The 13,213-nt window shown below is 44.4% G+C and overlaps 1 protein-coding gene across 3 annotated transcripts in view; it reads left to right on the top strand.

The window, feature by feature from the left end:
• Positions 1 to 8,819: 8,819 nt before the first annotated feature.
• LOC119379371 (drebrin-like protein) overlaps positions 8,820 to 13,213 on the top strand; it is a 44,058-nt gene continuing 39,664 nt past the window's right edge. For 2 of the 3 annotated variants that reach the window (XM_037648683.2, XM_037648684.2), the window contains exons 1-6: positions 8,820 to 8,942; positions 9,266 to 9,321; positions 9,408 to 9,520; positions 9,797 to 9,871; positions 11,578 to 11,715; positions 12,020 to 12,097. In XM_037648683.2, the coding sequence (XP_037504611.1) occupies positions 8,860 to 8,942; positions 9,266 to 9,321; positions 9,408 to 9,520; positions 9,797 to 9,871; positions 11,578 to 11,715; positions 12,020 to 12,097 (543 nt within the window). In that variant the 5' untranslated portion in view covers positions 8,820 to 8,859. The remainder of the gene's footprint in view (positions 8,943 to 9,265; positions 9,322 to 9,407; positions 9,521 to 9,796; positions 9,872 to 11,577; positions 11,716 to 12,019; positions 12,098 to 13,213) is intronic. The other variant, XM_049411954.1, reaches the window with a different exon arrangement.

A 13,213-nucleotide genomic window follows, 5' to 3' on the forward strand; every position in this document is an offset into this window, starting at 1 on the left:
TATATGGACAGTCTCGGCTGATTTTTGCCGTCGCCGCCGTCATGCTGCGTATATGTATAAGTATGTATATATACATCAATATCCCAAAGAAAAATAAATCAGAAAAATGCTTCCGAAGCGCGGAATCGAACGAGCGACCTCTGAAGTCTCAGCGCGGTGCGCTAAGCACTACTCCACAAAGCGTACATCGCTCTGGCAGCTAACGGCGAGCGTTATATACACACTAGAGGTGTGCGAATATTCGAAAGTTTCGAATATTCGTCGAATATTACATTCGAAATATTCGTATTCGATTCGAAAATCGTGTATTCGAAAAGTTTCGAATATTCGATAACTTCGAATATTTGAAAAATTCGAATATGCCATTCGATTATCATGCATAAAATAACTCGTCTTCCACATTTCTACTGCGTTCGTATTGCTAAAAACGTTGCCGAGAGGAGCGATAAATATCGTAAGTATACGGAGGCACGATATCTGCCTGCGACGAGCGCCCCAATACGTATGATTTATTGCTGGTGCATCTCCGACGTGCAGCGCTGTTGGAGATCATGTAACCGTACATTTTCAATATTATGCGGCCGTAACGTGCCGCACTACCACTCGTTCACTATGCGGGACCACTTCTGAAGAAAGACAGTGACCCACGGGACTGGTGGCGGACTGTAGGCACCTTCAGATACCCCAGTCTGGCCAAGCTTTGCCCCATGTAACTCCCTATACCAGCCACTTCTGTTCCAAGCGAGCGTGCCTTTTCAGTGGCAGGGGGGGGGGTTGTCTCTGTTACAAGGGAGCGCCTGCTGCCTGATCATGTTGAGCAACTCATATTTCTCCATGATAACATGTAGTCATTACTTTCATTGTGCCGTGATATTTGCTTGTGTTGTGATGTGCATTGTGCTAGCCTGGACATTGTGTTCTGGAGATAGCAGTGTATGTTGTGTTGCCAGTCAGGCTGTTAATGTTTTTTTTTCTTCAAATAGCTACATGTTAAATGAAATATCGTTACTGTGGAGACAATTTTCCTTTGATATTCGATTCGATATTCGAAGGTGGATATTCGTATTCGATTCGTATTCGAAAAATTGGATATTCGCACACCCCTAATACACACCCTTTACCGTTTAAAGTCCTCCGAGACGGAGGCGCTTATAAGCGTTTCTTCATTACCAGCGAGATGGCGCTAGGAGCGCGCGGGCGCTAGGGTGCCTCGATGCGAGCGCCCTCCTAGGGTGAGGACAACCGCGTCGTCTGCTGGCGCAACCGCCATTTTCTTGCATGCGCCGGTCGCGGGGAGCGCCTCGATAGCGGTGGCTCCTGCTTGCAGTAGGCGCTTGCATTCTACTTTAGCTTCGATATTCATTCCTTTGCCAGAGTAGATGATAAGCGAGAGTGAACATTCAGTGACGCGTCCGCTAGTTCGAGAGGATTAGCGAAGGTATAGAGATTAATATTCTTTCTGTTATAATAAGAGTTGACAACGGCGGGCAACTGCTCGTCTTCGTAGTTGCACCGTCGCCGCGAGCTTTCTGTCGTCGCGCTCACATATGGACATAGCGGAAAGTAAGAGAAATATGCTAAAGTAGATAGCTGCTGTGTATATAAGTACGAATTTGCCCGGCATCCTTACTACCCTTGTCACTATTACGCGCCGCCTACACGATTACATGGTGGCAAACTGTGTCATGCACTAGGTAATCAAAACAAACACACGCGATGGAGTACAATCATTTAATACCGTTACGCATAATATATTATGGACAAGATGATTATGAACTGTGTGCTTAATTCCGTCGAGCTTTTTTTCTTCTCATGCGTATGTGCATATATATATAGATACAAAAAGGCCTTGCTGTTAAGGTAGACTAACACCAGCACAAGTTTTGCTTCCGTGACCTCCGGCATGTGTGGATGGTTTCTGACGTAAATGTATGCGTAGCCTCAGTCTTGTGTAGATGGCTACCAGCATGTTGCATATTCCTTCCTTATGTTCTGCGCAAGTACTCAGGCATGGCCGGTCTACCTTCGCAAGGTATTCTGTCAGAGAGCGTAGTGGCGACTTCATCGTGTCTACATTGTTTGTACACCACGCAATAACGCCCATGAAGTGCTCCTCATAGTTCTTCAGAGTGCGGATCACTTCCCTGCTCGGATAAATCAAGTTTCGTCCATCACTCACATATTCCTTGAGAACTGTCAAAGAAGCATATTCATTGCTGGCTGCACCAAGGAGGGCATCCTTGCACTGGGAACAGGTTACGGACTTCAAAACGCCTTTCAGGATGTAGCCTCCAAGATAGTACAAAATGCAGCATTCCGTTGCCGTCAGCTCCTCAATGAACAAAATCTCGGAGTCGTCTATTTCTTCATACAAATTTTCTGAGTGTTGCTTCTTCGCTTGAGAAAGGAGTTCGACGAGGTAGTCTCGATCATCAAGCTCATAGCTTGTTGTCCGCGGTGTATGTAGAAATGTAGCATTTGGCTTCCGCTTCTTCCATCCATCTGCCCGCTTTTGTTCAAAACAGCATTCTTCAAAGTGAGCCTGTACGGAAAATTGACGTTGTTAATATATGTGATTTGTTCCTTCGAGCTAGAATAACTGTCACAATAGCATAATAATTTTCCTGCACGACATAACGTATAAAATACCTTTATAAACAACACTGCGAAACACAAGCATAGCGCTTCACATGTTTTGAGCTCTCAGATTCACTCCTCACACTGCTATGTAGGCGCAAAGATAGGTAGTGAACAATTTCGTTAAAATAAGCGCGATGCGCCTCAGATAGCTACAACCTTTGTGGTTCAGAAAGATTGATCGTATTTTCCAAGCCTGTGCCTTAGTTCATTATATCAAGTGAAAAAAAAAGGAGCTGTAAATGCACCAGAGGTTCCATATGTTGGTTCCCGCTGTAAGAGGCTACGTTGCCACCAATCTGAACACATAAAATAGCAAGTCTGCGTCTTAGAAAGAGTGGTGCAGACACGCTGGCATATGGATTTCACACTGCTACAAATCAGGTACTCACATTGCATATACAGGTATGGTTCGTCGGCTGCCACTTGTCCCGCTTGATTTTAGCGGTCCATAGGAGCCGTCTTTTTGGGTGTCTGGGAAAGGAAAACATTCTGCAGCCATTTTTAGCGCTGTTACTGCATTGCGGAATGCAGCACCCAGGCATTCTGCGCAAAGACGGCGTGAAGAGTGGTGCTTTCCGTGTCGAGCGGGAGAGTCGGCGCGAGCGGAAAGCAAGAAAATGGCGTCGGAGCTCCCCGAGAACCGGTTGTGGCGGCAACTGCTCCGTCAAAGAGTGGCTCCACCCTAAGCGGGGGCGCGCGGGCATCAAGGCACCCTAGCGGGCGCACTTAAAGGCGTCGGCCAGCTCTCTCGCTTCTTCTATTTGCGCAGCGAGAACCTTGCCCTTCCGCTGTCTGCTCGCGCGGGCGCTCGAACAAACTACCGCAGTGTTCATGCTTCTCAGCAGATCGAGCTACGTGGTAGCTCTCACCGCGCGTGGCGTGCGTGTAGCTAAAAGCGTTTCAGATGTCGTGCACGTAACGTACGTGTACTTTTCACGTTTGCTTATGAGAAGTCCCTACGTCCGTGAAATTAAAACTGTCTAGTAGCTGCCGGGTAGTGATGGACGCACGGTAGTCGCAGCGCGTCCATCACGGGCCGCTTTTCTTGCTATCGCATTCATTGCTTCGCCCTTGCGGCGAAACTGTGACTTTTTTTGCCTTCACGAATATTTTCAGTTTTTTTTTTTTTTTGCGACAAATCAAAGGTCAAGCCCTCAAGAGCCTAGAAAAGGTAGAGCTAAGCGCGAGTGCCCCCTGAAAAAGTAATTACAGTATCTTTTTAAAAGCTAGTTTCGGTTCCTACTGTACCCTGACGTCACAGCACGGTACGAGCTTCTCGTCACGTGCTCGCACAATATATGGTGACGTTTCCACGGCCGCTCCGCACCGTAGCTCCGTTGGTGACGCACAAGCGGCCATCTTGGAAGTTTTGGTACCTAACGTCATCACAATAGCCAGACTGCCGCATGAAGTCACCAGAATTTGTACTGTAGCCTGACGTCAAGCTAGTGTCGATGTCAGTAGGTGCGCCAGGAAAAATTGACTTTAATATAACAATAAAATACCTTATCAGCATTTGCTGAGCTTCACACTTGCTCAGAGCCGTCTCTGCATACAGGAGATTTGTATGGCAGAGTAAACTCGCATTCGAAAAAAAGGTGTCAGTACCCCTTTAAGAGCATTGGTATCAGTTTGCATCTTTATGCAATAATGAAACAATGTATGACACACAAAATGGCTTCACACTACTATTTTATTCGTCTCCCGCCCTTAGTTCCTACATCATTCATGCACTCACCAGATGCTTCCTGTTTTACTCAACATATTAAAAAAAATTGCAATGAACACAAAGAAGACAAACAAGAATGCCAATTCTTTCATGCATCTTGTCCACACTTTCTTGTACTTTTAGTTTCTTTAGCAAGCCTTGTTTGCATAAAGCACATTGATGAGTCTGCTCAGCTGGGTTAGGCCCCCGAACCAAGGACAAAGCTAAGGTAAGCTCTGGCAGCAATGACTCGGACTAGAAGTTGCCTGATAATATCTTTTTTACTTGCGTATGGTTTTAGGCGTTCTCAAACATTCACCTTTCACTCTGACATAAATTGTTATTTGCCTTTAGTGTCCCTTTAGCACTGAAGTGCGTCGTCTTATTCAAACGGCTGGCCTACCAAGGCTGAAAATTGTTCGCGCACGCCACTAGCTCTTTGCCGATCTCCCCACATGTCATAGCTCTGGGGGCACATACGACAGCACATACACCTCTTACGAGTTGGACAGCCAAAGAAAAACACGTATCTAGAAGCGTTAGAGAAACTGCCTGGAAAATTTTGGGTACCTGTGGTTTTTTTTTTTTTTTTTTAGATGTAGACTCCCACAATTTGAAGCCTCAATTCCTCGGGAGCACCATAAGAAAAGCAATTTTTCTCTTTAATGCAGGCAGTCCAAAATACGCGTGCGGTTTAAGAAGTGAAGCAGGTGACTCGTACATAAAGCCTACCACCGAAGGACAAAAATTTTTTTGCTGCGCTTTCGAGGAATTGAAGTTTCATAGTGTAAACTAAGGCAGCTTCGCACTAGTGGTGCCAAGCCTGAAGGAAGTGCGGGGCTGGGCGGCCTTTGTTGTTTTTCTTTCTTCCTCTCTTTCTTTCTCTTTTTCTACCTCTTTTCTGTCTCTGTTTATTGACATCTCTTTCTATATGTTTCTTTATCTTTCTCGCTTCCTCTTTTTTTCTCTCTCTGTCTGTCTCGCTCTCCGTTTTTCTATCTATTTTATGTGTTTCTAACTTTTTCGGTCTTTCTTTCCTTTCTTTCTCTCTCTGTAGTCGTTCTCCTGCCCGTCAGAGTTAATGCATCCCACGTCGGACAAATCGGCGCAGGTGTTCTGAGAGCGAAGCAGAACACGAAAAAGAGGACGAAAAAGAGCACGTGCCGGTTCATGATAATCAGCTCCACTGTTAAAAGAAATACAGAGGAGACACCAATTTTCTGTCTTCTTTCAAGGAGAAAGAACACTACTCAGTCTGCAAATTGGCTAAACAAGTGAACTATACATGAAGTGTATAGTTCACTATACACTTCATGAAGTGTATAGTTCACTATGAAGTGTATACTATGAAGTGTTCTATGAAGTGTTCTAGGACGTGTTCTATCAAGTGTTCATACTATGAAGTGTTCACTATGAAGTTTTCACTATGAAGTTCACATGAAGTGTATGGAAACTGGCTAAACAAGTGAACTATACATGAACCCACACGACCAACATTGTGATACCTGATTTGGTACAACGGCTACAACAGAAAAAACGAAAGCGCAGCGGCCTATTTCTACTGTTGTAAACCAGGAGACAGACTGAAAACACTGGCTCTATAACTTACCGACAAAAAAGAAAAAAAGAGATCAGTTTTCTGAAGAGGGTCTGCAGTGCTTTCATCAAGTGCGTTTCGGCCGCGACTACCGCTGAAGAAAGTTCTCGAGCGTAGCGCCATAAAAGGGGTCGCAGAAGAAATAGAATCAAGCAATACGTCTCAGTGGCAAGGGTCAGGTCGAGCCACTAAGCGCGAAATTAAGTATAGCCGAATGCGCGGCCGCAGGGAGCCACGAGGGCGGCTCAAAACAGCAGCCGTTATCTAAACGACAGGCCACTGACCTCGAGAGGCTGCACGGTGGCTTCACGGCGCCACTCGGCTGCCTTACAGAGCAAAACCATACGCGGGAGAAGTAACACAAGTGCGACCGTGCTTCGGAGTCGGCCGTCGCAGAACAGCTGTTAAGCCAGAAATAACCCCTGTTTTAGTGCACACACCACAGTGCGCCTCACACAGAAGCGGAAACCCACACGACCAGAAAAACAAAGGTTAACAGTCGCCCAATCAAACAAACAAGCGAGCGTTCGCAAAGTTTTCTGGGGAGCAAGCCTTTCAGGTCTACATCGAGCATACTCGCGCGCTGCCCACGCAATCACAGAGGTAGCGAAATCACTAGCAAGGCTCCCACTTTAACGCAAACTCGCACCGTTCGAAACAGAGCGCAAGCCACCACAGCTGGACACTCGAAGTACGCCGCAGTAGATTAAAGGGCTGCTCCCCGCACACGAGTGTTCTTGACAGGATCTCGAATGAGTGCGCTCAAGTTGGCGATTCCGCAATACGGACATCCATCCACCACCTTCGTCGCAGTTAGCGTCAGCTGTTACACGCCACCTTCAACGAACATGTATATTTAAATATATATAACTGTTGTGAGCTTGGATGTTAACGTACAGCGCGGCCACAACAGCATGTTGCAAGTGATCAGCGTTGCGAAGAGGTGCGTCGAACTTGCCCGCGACACGCATTGGCACGCCGCCAAAGAGTGCCGCGCGAGCAACACCTCGACTGACAGACAGGAACGCTCGCGATCTCTTCCTAAAACACTAACCGTCATGCATGCCGAGATGAATAAGGGACTCGTAAATTCAGCTGAATATACGCAGTTAGGATGGCCACCCCTGGCAAGCTGTCAGTTTATTTTTCCTTTTACTTTTTTTTTTACGATTGAGTAGATACGTTCAGAGCCGCTTCAATTCCGCGCACGCGCGCTTCGCGGCAAAACACAGCGTCAGCTGTGGCGTCTGCACGTAACAAAAGCAAACACGCGATTCACGCACTACGCCACTCCGCCCAACAGGCGAATTCAACTGCGCGCGATACGTGTGCGCCTGTGGCTAGTTGCGCTGTATTTACAACGCATAAAATAGAGGCCAAGGCGCGAACAACATGACTGGCTCAATAAAACTTAATTTAAGCAGAATAACGCAATCCTATTACAAGGCAAAAGAAAGAAAGAAAGAAAGAAAGAAAGAAAGAAAGAAAGAAAGAAAGAAAGAAAGAAAGAAAGAAAGAAAGAAAGAAAGAAAGAAAGAAAGAAACAGACAGACAGATAGATAGATAGATAGATAGATAGATAGATAGATAGATAGATAGATAGATAGATAGATAGATAGATAGATAGATAGATAGATAGATAGATAGATAGATAGATAGATAGATAGATAGATAGATAGATAGATAGATAGATAGATCCAAGTGATGAACTAATAAATAAAAGGTGGAACGCCACAGTCAGCAAGAGCGACCATGAAGAATATCAGCGACTCGCTGACGCCTGCTTATCATTGTTATTGTAACGACAACACAATACCGAGGCGGTAGGAGTCGCGCATTCCCGCACAACTAGGCAATCTGCGTTGCACGCTTAAAACAGCTGATCGACGCGCGTCCGCAGCGTGTCGTACACAGCGAGAGCTACCTCTTTTCCTATCCGTGACGATTGCGGAGGGCTGCGGCTCACTTATATCTTGCTCGTACTGTCGGCTAAGCCAATTATATCTTACAGTGCTCTAAACGGAGGAGAAAGAAGGAAAATCGCTGCGTGAGAGGCAAGGTGCGCGTCAAGTCGCGCTTACCGTGCCTAGAACAAACACGCTATCCATGCAGCGCATGGGCCGATTTCACGAGCGATCGAATGTGATATCTTCATCATTTCAAACCGCACAAAGTAAGTGTTTTGGAAATACAAGCGCACGAATGCAACTATAGAAAGCGATCCGCGCGGCTGGGCTGCACTAAACAGTGTAGCTCTACGTAAACTCGTCACTTCCAAAACGTACCACATATGCGTCAAGGAACTACTAAGCGCAAAAGTAAACCATACACTCGTTCTCACAGTACTCCATATGGACACTTCTTCCACAAGCACACTTCTCATCAGCTGAGTGGCAACAAAGGGATGAGCACGCAACCTGCCATTCATTGCGCGGGGTTCTCCGACCTAGTACTAATTACGCCACCGAAGACTCTTTCGGACACAAAACATCCGTGCGCACGACACACGGTCGTCAGTTTTTACAAACGAAAAAAACTGTCACTCACCAACGAGATATTCCGCCCTGCCTAGTTGATCTCGGTTGTCAAAACTAATGTTATGTAGGGAAGCACCATTGACGTCACGCCGTTAGCGCCATCTCCGATGCATTTCGTTATGAAAATGCGTTGCGACATTTGCTTCTGTTGGTGCAAATTTCTGGCCACATTAGTAGCTGCAGTTAGGTATAGATAAAAACTCTTTATAGTTGACCTACGTCAAAGACCAAACACAAGGCATTTTTTTTAACACTCCTTGGCGGCGCCACTAGCGACGTCGCGGTGTTTAGGCGAACTACTTGGGTAAGGAACTTGGGCGCCTGCACAAGCCGAGGACCAAAGCGAGGAGTAAAACGCCGGTTAATTGTTTGCAAACATGGCTGTCAACCTAGTGAAACACAAGGATGAGCTCCTTTGCGCATGGAAGGAAGTAGTTGATGACAAAGATGGGACCAACTGGTAATTTTTCGGCTTAAGTTAGCTCTTGTCGAAAAAAGAAACCCGGAACGCCGCTTCTTAGTGCCTTCTCCTGGAGTGGCTTGCCGTGGCAGGAAATGCCATCTGTTCCTTTCAAGTTATTCTTTGTGACCTGAAGAGTTCCACTAAAAATCAGAACATTATATGAGTGCTGATATGCATTTACCTTGCCGATACGAGTACCGTTGTCTTTGTTACGTGCACATTTATGTTTTCTTGCACAAACTTCTTTCGCTGCGGATCTTGCGGTGTTCGCTGGTGTTTCGTTTAAGGACTAAGCAAGCTGCCTTGGCTCCATTTTTCAGGGCCTTGTTTGGTTATGATAAGCAGACTTACGACCTTTGCTTGGTCGGAAAAGGAGGTGGGTGGTCTTCAAGAAAAACGTCGTTTTGTCCATATTGTGTTGTGAAAGACATGAACGCAAACGTTATGCATTACTTGCTGCAGCTGGAGGCCTGGAGGAGCTGACTGAAGAATTAAACTGTGGAAAGATAATGTATGCATTCTGCAGAGTGCAAGATCCCAACACCAATATCTCAAAATTCATCCTCATAAACTGGGTACGTGTCGGAACGGATAATTAGCAGGTTTTATGAGGTCAGTGTCTCTTCTGCTATGCTTATATTTGTTCTGTAACCGTTTTTCTATTTGTTCAACACAAGCAAAGCGTAGTGTGTGATGTGTTGGTGTGTAGATAGTATTTCAGATACCGTAAGAAAGGGAACGTTTTTGTAACTGCCAACAGCCACATTGAATAACGGGGTATCCCGACCTGAAATGCTGCTTGCACACACATTCAGTTAATTACTGAACGACACGTTTTTCATTTTTTTCAGCAAGGTGAAGGAGCACCATTAGTAAAGAAAGGATGCTGTGCAAATCACTTCATGGATATTAGCAACTTTTTTCGGGTATGTATCCATTTGTGTACATTCTTTCATTTTTGCGACCACATGTGCACAACAAGTAGCTTAGTAGCAGTGGCATTCATTTGTTGAGCATGCGATTGAGGTTTGTAGTGCATATCTCAGTGGGTGCCTTCCCACTGTAATGAAATGCAGAAAGAGCTTCTGTACTTGCATTTATGTGCACATTAAAACCTACATGCTGTCAAAATAAATCCAGAACCCTCTGCTACTGTTGTAGCTTATTTGGCAGGTTTGTGCCACAGTCTCGCCGTAGATTAATTAGTTTTTCAAACTAGTTTCAAATTAGTTTCTCAAAAAAAAAACAGAGATATGTAAATACACGAGGAACATCTCGTGTATTTACATACCTCTGTTTTTTAAGCTTCTTTCTCACAAAAATTAAGGTGGTTAGTTGAAGTGAGATTTGTCACCAACTGCTTAACCCTTTGTGCGACAGCGGGGCACATGTGTCCCACTTTTCCGTCGGCAGGAGACATTTTCTCCCACAACACCTGTTGCAATTAGTGCAACGATAAGTCACTCATATGTTTCTTACCTAAGTCTTCATAATCCCAAGGAAAATCCTTTTACCACGCTTTTGAAGGGCGGAAGTAGTGTTACAATGGCGTTGAATTTCTAAAAATTTTTTATGGTAGCTTCTGAATTTTCGTCTTCGTCAGATAGAAAGAACCTACCAGTCTAAATGCCAGATAATTTCCTCTTTTTCTGGTTTTTCAGAGAGGTGAGTTTAGCTTCCAGTCATCGCGTGTTTTTGTATATTTGCAAACTAACTTGACCGATAAATGCATCGAAACACAATCCCCTGCGAAATTGCCACGCTCATTCCCTCAGCGTAATTTCGGATATTGGTCCGTGCAAATATTTTTCTTGATGTCATATACCTCTTGAAAAGTATGAAAAGTAGGCACATATTCAGGGACAACAGCCGTATTCGAAAATTTCGACAGCCAAAGCAAGCACAGGCAAATGGACAGAAAAATGGTTGGTGCATGCGGTGAAGTAAGCTTTACAGGAACAGACCACAGCGCTATGAAGGCTCACAAGAGGCGCAGGTGCAGGTGGTGTTCTACTGCTGGAAGTGAGGTCCGCACAACTTTCTTCAGAACAACTTGAGAAGTGATACTCTGTGCCACTTGCTTCGGCCGTTTCATCCCAAATACCCATTGATGAAATTGCGAGATGGTGCCTACATGAGACAGTGGGACAATGTTTTCCCATTTTTTGTAAACACTCTCATGAGTCAGTGGGACATATATTTCCCACTTTTTTTCTGTAAACTGCTGGCTTGATTTTGATGAAATTTGTTTTATACTGTTTCTTTGTAGTTTATATCAATATATCACAGCCAGTTTTTATTATGGTACTGGTACATAGGATGCTAAAATGGAAAAGAGACCACACAAATAAAGACACAGCACTGTGTCTTTATATGTCTGGTGGGCTTGCATTGCAGCTGGAAATCAAGGATGAGCATTTTATTATAAAGAATTAAAGTGCAGATATGAAGCAGAATGTAAAAATAAGATTTAGAAGGATGATGCGGAAAAACTGAAATTCGGTTAAAGGAAGTCCAAAAGTTTGCTTAGCTGTGTACATGTTATGTATGGGAAACTGCTTTATCAATCACAGTAAGTGCATTAATTGTTCACATATTTTGTTGTACTCATCATGTGATGGCGTTCTGACAGGGTGCACACATCACCGTCACAGCAAGGAATGAGGATGATGTCGATCCTTCACTCATACTGGACAAGCTATCCAAATGCACTGTGTCTTCTTTCAGCCTTAGGGAGCGAACTGACCCAACAGAGAGTTCTAGACCAATTGTAAGTTCTCACTAACTGTCACTTTCAGTAGATTGCTTACCCACCATGGCCACAGGTAACAGCATTCTGCTGCTGTACATGAGGTTATGGGTTTAATTTACGGCCACAGGGCTGCATTCTGATGGGTGCAGAACTGTGCAGTTCAGTTTAGGTGCACATTAAAAGAATCGTATGTCAAAACTAATCTAGAGCTCTGCACCATGGCCTTTCTCATAGTTGATGTGTTGCTTTGTGATGTATAATTTTGTTGATCAATAAGTTACCGTTTGTAATGGGTCACTGCATTTTGTTCTTTCTTGACTAGGGAAGTGTGTACAAGCGCATACAACCAGCTAGGGAGATCTCCACAACAGAAAGAGAAAAATTCTGGATGAAGGAACAGGTCTGGCATCGTTTTCTTTCTTCCATGGACCAACTGTGTCGACTGCTTCACTCATTTTGGATTCTTTGTTTAGCAGCTACAGCACATAGTAATACATGAGGGAGAAATTTTTAAACTTTTTGTACAGTGTGTACAGTACTCACGGATTCAAGCGCGACATAAATTTTTTTAGTGTAACAACTGGTATGCAGAATTGCTAGAGATAACCACGTCATGTCGTGACGAATCTGGTGTCTCAAGATAATGTTGGCTCTGATCTACACATTCGAGTTGACGTTGCGCCGATATGACCCGAACTGAAGACGGCGGAAACGAAAGTATGTGCGTTACTTAGCCCTAAATTGACCTTTTTCAATCCGTGAGTACTGTACATTATGTCATTGAAACGTTTATTTGTGGAGTGTTCACGTACCACACTCTGTGGGGTGTTTCTGCAAAGACTTCAATCAATATTTAGAAACAGTCATATTGAAATAAGTGGATGGTTTTGCTGGTGACATGCCCTTAGATGTGGCGGCCATGTAGTAACATGACACGTAATTTGTAGCTTATTACGAAATATTTATAATCCAATTCTAACCTAATAAGTCAGTGCACTCATCCCATTTGGGAAATGGAAGTGAGCTCTTTGTAAATGCCATGCCAGATTTTGGATCTGGAAGAATGCCATTACCCTTAGAATTGTGGCATGTCAAATACCCGTTTCTTAGAGTGCTTGAAACCAAAACCAAGTGCAGAAGCGCACACATAACCTTATCCTTCAAGGTGACATTGCTGCTTACACCACTGAGATGTAAGCAGCAATGTAAGCAGCCGCTCCACACTTTCGACAATTGAGCTGGGGAGTGCTGATGTGGATTGCCCTCCATTTTCCTAAATTTTTCAAACGTGACAAAAACAATTTTGAAGCTTTCTCCATAAATGCACATTCTTGGAGGTGCATATTGACATTGCTGCTAATGTGTTTCTTTTTCTGTTTTTGTAAATTTTTCATAGAACTAATGGACCTCACAAGCTCTGAAACATGTAAATCAAATGTTCTGTGCATTTACAAATGGCAAGCACACTTTAGATTTTGTTTCGTGAGTGTTGCGCATGCCTGGCCAGCTTAAAACA

This window comes from Rhipicephalus sanguineus, chromosome 1 (genome assembly GCF_013339695.2).
Source record: "Rhipicephalus sanguineus isolate Rsan-2018 chromosome 1, BIME_Rsan_1.4, whole genome shotgun sequence".
Lineage (NCBI taxonomy): Eukaryota > Metazoa > Arthropoda > Arachnida > Ixodida > Ixodidae > Rhipicephalus > Rhipicephalus sanguineus.